The 14,125-nt window shown below is 42.0% G+C and overlaps 1 protein-coding gene across 3 annotated transcripts in view; it reads left to right on the top strand.

Moving 5' to 3' along the window:
• Window positions 1-14,125, top strand: part of phactr2 (phosphatase and actin regulator 2) — a 56,824-nt gene that overhangs the window by 13,015 nt on the left and 29,684 nt on the right. For all 3 annotated transcript variants that reach the window (XM_041858975.2, XM_041858974.2, XM_041858976.2), the window contains exon 2: window positions 12,906-13,073. In XM_041858975.2, coding sequence (XP_041714909.2) covers window positions 12,906-13,073 — 168 coding nt within the window. The remainder of the gene's footprint in view (window positions 1-12,905; window positions 13,074-14,125) is intronic.

Raw genomic sequence — 14,125 nt, forward strand, 5'->3', positions numbered from 1 at the left:
ACAGGCGTGCCAAGCGGGTAGCATCATACCCAAGAAGACGTGAGGATGTAATCACTGCCAAAGATGATTCAACAAAATACTGAGTGAAGGGTCTGAATACTTATGTAAATAAATGTGATATTTCAGCTTTTTATTTTTAATACATTTGCTAAGATTTCTAAAAAACTGTTTTTTTGTTTTGTCATTATGGGGTATTGTGTGTAGATTGATGAGGAACAAACATTTATTTAATCCTTTTTAGAATAAGCCTGTAATGTAACAAAATGTGGAAAAATTGAAGGGGTCTGAATACTTTCCGAATGCACTGTAATTACTCCTGTCTACATTAATAAAATATTAACAATACTTAACCAGAGAGCATGACTTAGCCACAGAGGATCATTAGCTTCTTAATTTTTTTTTGCTGTGGATTGTTTCAAATCACAGGCGAGTAGGCCTATGCCTAGTTGGGCAGTCCGCAATTTGGGCAGCATGCATGGCAATAGACCTAGCTGATTATTGATTTGCGCCTGTCAGTGAAAAGTATCTAAAATATGTGTGAAGATGATGTGTCTTGAGTATAATTTGAAATGTTGAGACAAGAAGGGGAGGTTTGGGTGGCGAAGATATAGGCGCATCACTCTCCAGAATGTGCTTAGCTGTCTCCCGTCAATTAATGCACATTAATTGTTTAATTGTGTGAATTGTTTGTCCTTTGTTTATTTTTTATAAATTCCTCATTACATATGTCATCTGTAGTAAATGTACTGTTAATCCCCGTCATTTGGTTACATAAATTTATTTTAATGCATGGATTAGTTAGTCATTTACCGTTCTCATTCTCAGAGAGGAAACATCGTTTGCAGAGTTCACAACCTGCTACAGTTATGAGAAACAAGTTTTGGTTTATTGCGTACCATGATTGACGAGTTTTGTAAAATTTTTTCATTGTCTTTTGTTTGGAGCACTCCGTGTGAGCAATGAGCATGTGTCTGGTTGTTTCTCTGTCCTGTTAATGTTGATGGAGTGTGCGAGCCTGATCACGCATAAAGTAGGATACCTGGCCTGCAGCGCGCAAATGTAGGAAAGTGCCCATTTGGGGATTTCTGACCACCACTAATAATACACTGAGCTTCTGTCATTTTTGTAACCATGTGACAATAATTTTGAGAAACGAAATGTGGGTATGAAAATCATAACTGGCACGCAGATCGGTAGAAATGGTAGGATACATTCTTAGCTTCCCCAAACGTGAAACTCACGTGCTGCATATGTCAGCTACCCAGGTTTATCATGCATTGCGTTATCTTGGAAAATGCAGTTCGTATTTTCTTCTTCGCCTTGATCAGATCAGAAATTGACGAATAGTCCTACAAACTTGAAATCGCTAATTTATTAAATCAAATCATGACAGTTTAGCCCACTGAGTGAAACTCCCGGACAGCAGTAGTGAGTAGCCTGATTTCATTCCATAGGCTACTGTCCATTTTACGTTGACCTGTCCTGTTTTTAGAATATAGTGTGTTTGTTAACATGTTAATTAATATTCACATCGAAGCAAATGTTTTATCTGATAGGGCACCATTTAGGCTATTTGATCGGAAACACACATGATGTAAAAACTGTCTCTCTCATGACATTGTTATAAATTTGGTCGCTCTGTAGGCTACAGAAAAGGTCACAGAGGCTATATACTCTTTCTACTGTATAGGCTACATGATTTGACTGAGTATTGGTGAAGTGCCGCAGCACTGCGTCTCCGACAGCACCATGGAGAGGTGTGCTGTGCATGGACAAGCTACATATTTTGCGCCCCTGCCTTTGGCAAAGTGCACTGCTTATCATGGGGAGGCATCAGTGTTCACTTTAATAGCCCATATGCCACTGGGTGAGATACGTTTTCATTGTTTTGGGGCAGAATTATGTGAGGTGGTATGTGTTGGAGGTGCGTCTTGGTCAGTTTAGCTGGGAAAATGCCTCTAGGCGTCCGCCTAATCCTGCGTAATGGGCGGGCCGGCCCTGCTGTCGGCACAGGGTGGAACAGGGATGCAACTTCTGTAGCATACTAACCACAATGCTTACTTAACAATAACATTACTCACAAGTTAATGTATGCCTGACATTTCAACTCTTCAAGGCCTAAAGAACCTTATAGTGCAGCCACATAACCCAAGGTGTTATGGTTGAGTGTACCTTGCAAGGCATGTATTCTCTTTAACAACATTGTTCTCTCCCAGTTCTTTCCCCTCCTATAAGCAATCATAGTCCATCATTTTCACTGTTCGTAATACAACATTTCAGCGTTTTACATGTTTGGTCGATTACACTAAATATGAGAAAATTCTTCAATATCAAATAGCATGGGATCTTAAAATACCTTGATGTTTAAGTGCATAAGCCCTCCCCAGTGGCTTCCGCTGAGGAAACTTCTCCTTATTTCCCCTTGACCAAATATCTTTCTTGTTGCCAGTGGTACATAAAGCAAGACAAAGGGGAAAACATCTGGTGAGCAAACAGCATGTCTGATCGAATTTAAAGCACACAGATGGATGTGAAGCATTTGAATGCTTTTTGATTTGGTGTGTACACTGCTCAAAAAAATAAAGGGAACACTTAAACAACACATCCTAGATCTGAATGAATGAAATAATCTTATTAAATACTTTTTTCTTTACATAGTTGAATGTGCTGACAACAAAATCACACAAATTATCAATGGAAATCAAATTTATCAACCCATGGAGGTCTGGATTTGGAGTCACCCTCAAATTAAAGTGGAAAACCACACTACAGGGTGATCCAACTTTGATGTAATGTCCTTAAAACAAGTCAAAATGAGGCTCAGTAGTGTGTGTGGCCTCCACGTGCCTGTATGACCTCCCTACAACGCCTGGGCATGCTCCTGATGAGGTGGCGGATGGTCTCCTGAGGGATCTCCTCCCAGACCTGGACTAAAGCATCCGCCAACTCCTGGACAGTCTGTGGTGCAACGTGGCGTTGGTGGATGGAGCGAGACATGATGTCCCAGATGTGCTCAATTGGATTCAGGTCTGGGGAACGGGCGGGCCAGTCCATAGCATCAATGCCTTCCTCTTGCAGGAACTGCTGACACACTCCAGCCACATGAGGTCTAGCATTGTCTTGCATTAGGAGGAACCCAGGGCCAACCGCACCAGCATATGGTCTCACAAGGGGTCTGAGGATCTCATCTCGGTACCTAATGGCAGTCAGGCTACCTCTGGCGAGCACATTGAGGGCTGTGCGGCCCCCCAATGAAATGCCACCCCACACCATGACTGACCCACCACCAAACCGGTCATGCTGGAGGATGTTGCAGGCAGCAGAACGTTCTCCTCGGCGTCTCCAGACTCTGTTACGTCTGTCACGTGCTCAGTGTGAACCTGCTTTCATCTGTGAAGAGCACAAGGCGCCAGTGGCAAATTTGCCAATCTTGGTGTTCTCTGGCAAATGCCAAACGTCCTGCACGGTGTTGGGCTGTAAGCACAACCCCCACCTGTGGACGTCGGGCCCTCATACCACCCTCATGGAGTCTGTTTCTGACCGTTTGAGCAGACACATGCACATTTGTGACCTGCTGGAGGTCATTTTGCAGGGCTCTGGCAGTGCTCCTCCTGCTCCTCCTTGTACAAAGGCGGAGGTAGCGGTCCTGCTGCTGGGTTGTTGCCCTCCTACGGCCTCCTCCACGTCTCCTGATGTACTGGCCTGTCTCCTGGTAGCGCCTCCATGCTCTGGACACTACGCTGACAGACACAGCAAACCTTCTTGCCACAGCTCGCATTGAAGTGCCATCCTTGATGAGCTGCACTACCTGAGCCACTTGTGTGGGTTGTAGACTCCGTCTCATGCTACCACTAGAGTGAAAGCACCGCCAGCATTCAAAAGTGACCAAAACATCAGCCAGGAAGCATAAGAACTGAGAAGTGGTCTGTGGTCACCACATGCAGAACCACTTCTTTATTGGGGGTGTCTTGCTAATTGCCTATAATTTCCACCTGTATATTCCATTTGCACAACAGCATGTGAAATGTATTGTCAATCAGTGTTGCTTCCTAAGTGGACAGTTTGATTTCACAGAAGTGTGATTGACTTGGAGTTACATTGTGTTGTTTAAGTGTTCCCTTTATTTTTTTGAGCAGTGTAGTTTCATCATATGTAATTTGGCTACTCAAAGTTCTGTTTGAGGCGCAAACGGTATTGCTGTTTTTGGTTATGACACTCCTTTCCAATGACGTCATCATAGAAATAGAATCTATGGATGTCATCTGGTCAGTACGAGTCACACAGCCTCAAATAAAACTCCAGGCCTGGAGTTTGCGAAAAGTGTTTACTAAACAATATGTAAGTGCCTCAATAATCACATAGGAGCAGACAATGTGCTTTGACCCTCCTACGCAGCATTGTGGTAGACCAGGTTGAGGCTGAGTACTTTGAACCATTTTGCTGCTGTGTTGATATAATGCCCTTTCATTACTTTAGAAAAAATTATGATATTTCTTTTGCAAGGAGACTCATTGGTTTCAGAGTAAATGTTTCTCTTGGAGTAGTGACGACTGACTGTCTGTATTCTTCTCTTTGTGTGCTCCATTTGTGATGTTTCTTTTGTCTGATTCAGTTCTATTTCCCATCTCACTAGACACCCCCCAAACAATTATCAACCTGACTGAGGCACGCTGGACCTTTTTTTCTAAGTCTTATAGGCCTCTTCTTTTCTCTGAAATGTCTTGATTGTTGTGTCATTACAACTTAAGCTGATATAGACCTACTGGTAACTTAAATGTAATCTTAAATCTAAGACTCTGTATAGTAACAGTCATACATTTGTCTATGGCGGCGTTTAAACAGGCAGCCCAATTCTGATCTTTTTTTGTGTAAATGCAGCCATAGCCCTATTTGGACGGGATACGTTTTACTGGGGGAGCTCAGGTAATGTAATTATCTGCACGAGCACAAATCACCACATCCGTAATTTTAGTCCCGTCCGAATCTACCATGTCATTAATTTTTACTTGGCAGGAAGGCTATTATCCCAGCCGTAAAAACGTACTGTTTTTTGGCAAACTCCAAGGTCCTCTGATAATACTTATCCCATGTGAATTGTCATCCCTGTGTTTTGAGGGATATTACAGAGTTTAACAGGTGCTGCACCCAGTTTGGGTAAGAACATGGGAACAAATGTATGCTTAAAACAAAGTGCTATGCACTTAGCCGACAGATGAATGATCTGTTTCGTCATATATCAACTTTCCTATTGCCATACTTCTCTTTTAAAAGATCAAGTGGACGATATTGTGCCAATGACGTCAGGTAATTAAATGTCTGCGTAGCTTACAGTTCATGGTTCTTATTGATATGCATTATTATTTAGACCTTCTCTTAACTGAAGGCCATCAGGCCAATATTAGGCTATCCCTAGACATTTGAAATATCTTCACACCTAGAAGAGCCTCCAGGTTTCCGTCATAGCGGAAAAAATATAATTACAGGGGCAGTTTGGTCAAACGAATCCCGTCCGACTCGTCCACTGGAAAAACGGACATGCTGGGGTAATAATTACATAACCGACGTTCTATATTAATACTAGTCCCGTGCGAATAGGGCTTATATACAAATGTATGACTGGAACTGTACAGAAGTGGCATTTTCTGTGTCTTTCATTTCGTTATGGCTCCAAGTAATTCTCCTTGACTCTGAAGGGAGGCATTGTTAAAGCTGGGGACTATTAACTTTGTTTTTGCATCTCTGTGTCCCTAAACCATTTTCTCAATTGTCAAATAGCTGTTTGAATGATTATTGTCCTGCAGTACTTTGTTTGATACTGTCTGTGAGTTATACCTCCACCCAAACTAGCTGCTGCCTGGACTATAACAGAGATTAACTCATCTAATTTTAGGCTTTGTATACTGTATGTGTTAGGAGATCCACATTGACAACAAATTATTAATAATGTTTTTCTCCTAGCAGATTGGCATTCTGCTGTATGTGGCCTAGATGTTTCTGTTGTCAGTGCAATCTCAATCATTGTCTGTTTGGTTGGTTTAGCACCATCAATTAATTCACAAGATAATCAAAGAAATTTGAGGACTAATGTTCCCTCTGTCAATTAAATTTGCTCGTCTAAGAACGGAAGAAAGTTGGTACTGTAAATCTCAATGTCTGTCAATTGATTTTAAATATAGAGCTCTGTCCCAAATCAGTTCTCCCTAATAGTCAACCTCTCTAACTCTCTCCACTGAGTAGCAACAAGTGAAGCCATTGTCCATTCGCTCCCAGGCAATTCTAGTCTTTTTATTGAAGTGATAATTGTGAGCATTACAGATTTTTCTGTCATTAACCACACAAAGAACCTGCTGTAACAGTCCCATTGTTCCTATTTGATATCAATCTGGGAATGAAACCATGGGATCGGAGGTTTGGAGTGCAGCTGGCCCCTCATGGGCTGCACCTCTTTCATATTTGGTTGTAAGCTTAGCTTGATTGATTGAGGCTAAATGTGATTATTGTAGAAGATCTTTATAATGAGTCCTTCAATAGGCTTACCCCAAAAGGCCCCAAACAGTTTGTGGTTGTTTCAAACTTTCAGGTTTTCTTTGGTAGCTGTTTGGGATATTGTGTGTCATTCTGGGTAATTAGTACGACTCCCATCCATCCATTCATCTATCTACCGTGCCTTCGGAAAGTATTCAGACCCCTCAGACCCTTTACTCAGTACTTTGTTGAAGCACCTTTGGCAGCGATTACAGCCTGGAGTCTTCTTCGGTATGACGCTACAAGCTTGGAACACCTGTATTTGGGGAGTTTCTCCCATTCTTCTCTGCAGATCCTCTCAAGCTCTGTCAGGTTGGATGGGGAGCGTAGCTGCACAGCTATTTTCAGGTCTCTCCAGAGATGCTCAATCGGGTTCAAGTCCGGGCTCTGGCTGGGCCACTCAAGGACATTCAGAGACTTGTCCCGAAGCCGCTCCTGCATTGTCTTGTCTGTGTGCTTTGGGTTGTTGTCCTGTTGGAAGGTGAACCTTCGCTCTGGAGCAGGTTTTCATCAAGGATCTTTCTGTACTTTGCTCCGTTCATCTTTCCCTCGATCCTGACTAGTCTCCCAGTCCCTTGCGCTGAAAGACATCCCCACAGCATGATGCTGCCACCACCATGCATCACCGTAGGGATGGTGCCAGGTTTCCTCCAGATGTGACGCTTGGCATTCAGGCCAAAGAGTTCAATCTTGGTTTCATCAGACTAGAGAATCTTGTTTCTCATGCTCTGAGAGTCCTTTAGGTGCCTTTTGGCAAACTCCAAGCAGGCTGTCGTACGCCTTTTACTGTGGAGTTGCTTCCGTCTGACCACTCTACCATAAAGGCCTGATTGGTGGAGTGCTGCAGAGATGGTTGTCCTTCTGGAAGGTTCTCCCATCTCCACAGAGGAACTCTAGAGCTCTGTCAGAGTGAACATCAGGTTCTTGGTCACCTCCCTGACCAAGGCCCTTCTCCCCCGACTGCTCAGTTTGGCCGGGTGGCCAGCTCTAGGAAGAGTCTTGGTGGTTCCAAACTTCTTCCATTTAAGAATGATGGAGGCCACTGTGTTGTTGGGGACCTTCAATGCTGCAGACATTTTTTATTACCCTTCCCCAGATCTGTGCCTGGACACAATCCTGTCTCGGAGCTCTACGGACAATTCCTTCAACCTCATGGCTTGGTTTTTGCTCTGACATGCACTGTCAACTGTGGGACCTTATATAGACAGGTGTGTGCCTTTCCAAATCATGTCCAATCAATTGAATTTACCACAGGTGGACTTTTTACATGAAATTGTAGTAACAGCCTGTTACATTCTGAAATTGTCGCCATAGCTTTCCATTTCAATAGTGTTTTCTGCTTGACTGCACTGGGCCTCTACCGAGAGAAGCAACTCCCCAGGGAATTATCAACGTTTTCAGTCGCAATTTGCTTTTCCCTCATATTATGACTTCCATGATACTGATCAAATGAAGCCTGGCTTGTTCTAAGGTAACTTTAATACGGTAGCTAGTGTAAGCCTAAGAGCTCCTATCTAGCTATGGTTCAGCTAAACGTCAGCATTCAGCTACAGCCAGCACGTTTATGTTTGGATGCAGAAATTATTTTGTTTAGCTAGCTAGCTTGCTAGCTAACATTACCTAGCGGTGTAGCCTATCATATAATATGAATGACACTGTATGATAACGTTACTGTACTTTTATATTCGTATGGGAGGGGTAAACGTTCATTATCGATATGCTAACATTACTTGATCATGACACATGTTGTTAATGTTAGTTAGTTAGCTAGCGAGCAGGAGTTGGTTGTTTGTTATCAGCTAATTTAAAGCTGCAATATAACTTTTTGGGAGACCCGACCAAATTCACATTAAAATGTGAGTCATAGATCTGTCATTCTCATTGAAATCAAGTCTAAGAAGTGGTAGATCTGTTCTATGTGCACTATTTCTATGCTTCCCGTTCTTAAGTTTAGCTTTTGCGTCTTTTAATTTCAGTTTTGTACACCAGCTGAAAATACAATATTTGTGGTTATGGAAAATATATTTCACAGCGGTTTAGATGGTGCAATGATTCTCTATACCATACTTGCTTGCTTTGTCACATAAACTGAAATTAAGTGAACTATTAGAATGTTAGCAACCAGGAAATTGCGGAGCGATTTCAGCGTAGTGCATCTTTTAATGTGTACGGACGAGAAAAGAAACCCTTTAATTGTCTGCACATGCTTGTGGATTGTTGCTTTATTCAAAAGTGTAATATGGTTTGGTTGCAATATACAGTATTGTAATATGTTTTAGAAGAAAAGTTGCTTGGATTGTTAAATAGTTTGTGAACTGTGATATGTATGGTCAATTTGAGCTGCGGACCAAGAATGTCACGTTGCAAGCCGCAATGAAAGGTAAGGCAAGTATGTAATGTGAATTGAAAGTAGAAATCTCTTTGGCCCCTTCGCTTCTTAGACTCTCCTTCATCTCTCGTAGTTGGAATAGGGCCTACATCTTTGACACTTCCTATGTTTCTCAAGCACATCATTTTTACACTGTGTGATGTTTCCTTTGTGTCAATGGGAACCTCCCATGTGTTGCTCTTGTGTTCCCTTTTTATTTGGACAGGCCTCACTTCACTTCCCCTCCATCAGACAGAGACTCATGCTTTCATATTACTGTAGTGCTGCTTATTTACAGCTACCTGGAGATTAAATGAAATGGAGCTTGAATTGTTCTTGAGATGGTCAGGGATTCTATCCCACCATGTTAAAAAAAAAAAAACACCTTTCTTTCATTCAATTTATTAAATCAGCCTTAATGTATTAACAGTGGTTTCTCCTGAACAAGGATGTGCTCCTTCAGCAATCAAAACAAACATCAAACATACTGTAATAATAATAATAAATTGCATTTGTAGAGCGCTTTTCATTTACAGAAATAAATCAAAGCTCTTTACGTTGAGAGCAACCATTAAAAGGAAAACACTTTAATAAAAGGGCTAAAAAACTTTAAGCGAGAAATTAAAAGATAGCGAGCAGCCTAGTACTATACAAGATACATACGTTTAATAAAGGAGGTGACAAGGACAAAATAATAACTTGAAACTAATGTATAAGACCAACAACATTTACATTTTTAGTCATTTAGCAGACGCTCTTATCCAGAGCGACTTACAGGAGCAATTAGGGTTAAGTGCCTTGCTCAAGGGCACATCGTCAGATTTTTCACCTAGTCGTCTCTGGGATTAGAACCAGCGACCTTTCGGTTACTGGCACAACGCTCTTAACCACTAAGCTACCTGCCGCCCCAGACACCACAACAATCACATTAAGCAAAAGCCAGTTTGAAGAAGTGTTTCTTGAGCTCAGACTTAAAGGCAGAGGTGGTGGGTGGGAGCTCGTTCCAGAGCCGGGGGCCAAGACAGCAGAATGCTTGTCACCCATTGTTTTTAGGTGCGTCTTTGGGACTGCAAGGAGTCATTGATCATTTGACCGGAGTGAACTTGAAGACTGTTTGGGGCTGAAGAGTTCACTGAGGTATTGGGGGTTATGAAGGAGAGGGAGTCTGGGGTTGTTTTTATGTTACAGTGGAATTGGATGTTGTGTTTCCTGATTAGGAGACCAAGGGGGAGCTTGTAGATTATGAAAAGGAATGGAGCCTCGAGGGACGCCACAGTTGATCGTGGAGGCGATGATTCCAATTCTTATGGTGTTAATCTTTTCAACAAAGTAGGTAGAGAATCTTCCTCTGTGGTAGCAGCGTTTTATGTACTGTATGTACATAAAACATGCTTTCGGAAAGTGTTCAGACCCCTTGACTTTTTCCACATTTTGTTACGTTACAGCCTTATTCTAAAATTGATTTAAATGTTTTTTCCTCCTCATCAATCTACACACAATACCCCATAATTTAAAAATGTATGCACTCACTAACTGTAAGTCGCTCTGGATAAGAGCGTCTGCTAAATGACTAAAATGTAAAATGTAAATAATGACAAAGCAAAAACAGGTTTTTAGAAATGTTTGCTAATTTATATAAAATAAAAAACTGAAATATCACATTTACATAAGTATTTAGATCCTTTACTCAGTACTTTGAAGCACTTTTGGCAGCGATTACAGCATCAAGTCTTCTTGGGTATGACGCTACAATCTTGGCACACCTGTATTTGGGGAGTTTCTCCCATTCTTCTCTGCAGATCCGGTTGAATGGTGAGCGTTGCTACACAGCTATTTTCAGGTCTCCAGAGATGGTCGATCGGGTTCAAGTCCGGGCTCTGGCTGGGCCACTCAAGGACGTTCAGAGACTTGTCCCGAAGCCCCTCCTGCGTTGTCTCGTCTGTGTGCTTTGGGTGGTTCCTGTTGGAAGGTGAACCTTCACCCCAGTCTGAGGTCATGAGCGCTCTGGAGCAGGTTTTCCTCAAGGATATCTCTGTACTTTGCTCCGTTCATCTTTGCCTCGATCCTGACTAGTCTCCCAGTCGCTGGCGCTGAAAATCATCCCCACAGCATGATGCTGCCGCCACCATGCTTCACCGTAGGGATGGTGCCAGGTTTCCTCCAGACGTGACACTTGGCATTCAGGCCAAAGAGTTCAATCTTGGTTTCATCAGACCAGAGAATCTTGTTTCTCATGGTCTGAGAGTCTTTAGGTGCCTTTTGGCAAACTTCAAGCGGGCTGTCATGTGCCTTTTACTGAGGAGTGGCTTCCATCTGGCCACTCTACCATAAAGGCCTGATTGGTGGAGTGCTGTAGAGAGGGTTGTCCTTCTGGAAGGTTCTCCCATCTCCACAGAGGAACTCTAGAGCTCTGTCAGAGTGACCATCGGGTTCTTGTTCACCTCCCTGACCAAGGCCCTTCTCCCCGATTGCTCAGTTTGGCCAGGCGGCCAGCTCCTAGGAAGAGTCTTGGTGGTTCCAAACTTCTTCCATTTAAGAATGATGGAGGTCACTGTGTTGTTGGGGACCTTCAATGCTGCAGACATTTTTTGGTACCCTTCCCCAGATCTGTGCATCGAGACAATCCTGTCTCGGCGCTCTACGGACAATTCCTTCAACCTCATGGCTTGGTTTTTGCTCTGACATGCACTGCCAACTGTGGGACCTTATATATACAGGTGTGTGCCTTTCCAAATCATGTCCAATCAATTGAATTTACCACAGGTGGACTCCAATCAAGTTGTAGAAACATCTCAAGGATGATCAATGGAAACAGGATGCACCTGAGCTGAATTTCGAGTCTCATAGCAAAGGGTCTGAATACTTACGTAAATAAGATATTTCTGTTTTTTATAAATGTGCAAAAAATCTAAAATCCTGTTTTCGCTTTGCTGAGATGGTTGTATTTATTTAATCAATTTTAGTATAAGGCTGTAATGTAACAAAATGTGGAAAAAGTCAAGGGGTCTGAATACTGTATGGACTGCATGTATTTATGGTGCAGTGAAAACATTCAGCAGCCATGGGCCATGGAACCTCCCTATTCCTGAGAAGTGAGACATGAGGAAACGCCACACCTCATCTTTTCCCCTCCAGCCTTAGCATTCCAGCCTGTTCCCTTTCCCCTGGCTTCTTACTTTCAAACAGGAAAGGAAAGGATTAGGGAAGGACATGAATCTGGTTGCTAAGGCCAAGTACAGCAACAAATGAATCACTGTGAATGCCCTAGTGCAGCGCTGTATCAGAAGGTTTTATCTGCTATTTTGCTTTGCTTTGGAGATGATGATTTGTTTTGCAAAGAAGAGACATTTCTAAATGCAACAAAGTTGGGATAATTGTTGACAAAATGGTTGGCCTAGAAAATCTAATTAAAGTCATGTGAAAGTACATGTTTATTTCTGACACATACTGAAGTGATTTCACCATTGTGCAATATCCACTTTCTCATTTTGTGTTTAGTAATTCGTAAAGCATAATGTTCCAATAGTGTTGCAAATGGAGGGTATATTACCGGTAACTTTCAAAGTTTATAAGTAAACTACCGGAATTTCGGAAACATTCAGGATTGTATGGAATTTTCATAACATATCAAATATATGTATTTATTTTACTATGTCAATATGTTTTTGTAAATGTTTTGGCGCCAAACTGTTGGAATAGTTGCAGAGTTAATCGAAAATTATGCCATTGTTGATTAGATGTTTTTTCATTAAGTAGGCTCTTTTCTCTTGAACCACATGGTCTATCCACTAGAAACTCATGGACAATATGGACACAGATATAAGGATTAAGAAAAAAATTTGTTTAATATAAATGACCAAAGTTACCATAGATTACCTGTTAATTACAAAATTACAGAAAGTTCCGATAACTTTGGTAAATTACCGGTAGTTTTGCTACCCTATGTTCCACATGGCTAAGTAAATAAGTTCATTAATTTCTGATCAGGTGTCCTTGTGTGATTTCCCCACAGTTGACGGACTGGAAAAAGCTTCTCTGTCCAACTGTGATGTTGTGGTGGGTAGCACCCAGACTCCTCCACTGAAGCAGAAGGGGAAGCTCTCCACTATAGGGAAGATCTTCAAACCCTGGAAATGGCGCAAGAAGAAAACCAGTGACAAGTTTCAGGACCTATCCAAAGGTACAGTACGTCTGAAGTAGTCTGATCACATACTGTTTCATTATGCTGTAGCCAACTATTCCATCGTTGCCATGCCATATGTTTTCATGCCAAACATGAATCTTGTTCTATTCCCTATCCCCTCACATGATTTTTCACCCCCCACAAAGCCATTGGTTTGTATCTTGTATGACGCTGCCATGCCCTAACTAATGTAAATCTTGTGATATTGACAATTGACATTTATGTAAAGATCTCGAGCGATAGAATATAGGCTGGCTAGGGGCAGGTTGGAAATTAATTTGGATATGCCACATCAGTTCTGCCAAAGAATGTGAGTGTGATCATGGATCATGGGTTTAATTTCTCAAACATCCTCCACTGTCTGTACTATGTAACACATAACTAAATGAAGTGATATCTGATCATCATATGCAGTCATGTTGAGCTCTTCATGTCATACTAGACCTGGCTTCAAATAATTTTAGTTTTCTTTCAAATACTTTCACCATTTGATTGAGCCTGTCTGAGTGCCAACTGTGCGGGGTTTACATTGTTTGTTCTAACCCATTTGTTCCATTGTGCCAGGCAAGCTCAATCAAGTGCAGCTATTTGAAAGAAAACCAATACTATTCGAACCCAGGTCTGTCGTCTCTGTCATGCCTGTCTGGCTAGTAGTGCAAAGGCCTTCTCAGGTTCAACTCTTGGTGTGATAATCGTCTTTAGAACACAAATGCTCTCCATTAGCCGTGTTACAGTGGAAGTGATTGTCTGGCAGCATCTAATTTGATCAAAAGCAGCTTTGTGCGCTCTTGCATGGCAAAAGTGTTAGATGGCTGTATTTGGGCCGCCATTAGTCAGCAGTGTATCCCCAGTCTATGGCAGCCTATCGAAATATCTGTCACATGCAAGGTGGTATAGAGCCCAACCTTCTCTTGTATAACTAGTATGAGTGAAACTTTATGCTCCCAAGTCAGTCGCTTTTTCTATGGAAAACTAGAAGAACTAGGCCTAAATGAAAGTTGCAAGCAGATTACATTATCTAAAGGCTTCAGTTCTGAGAACACTCCTCT

This window comes from Coregonus clupeaformis, chromosome 31, assembly GCF_020615455.1.
Source record: "Coregonus clupeaformis isolate EN_2021a chromosome 31, ASM2061545v1, whole genome shotgun sequence".
In the NCBI taxonomy this organism is placed as follows: Eukaryota; Metazoa; Chordata; class Actinopteri; order Salmoniformes; family Salmonidae; genus Coregonus; species Coregonus clupeaformis.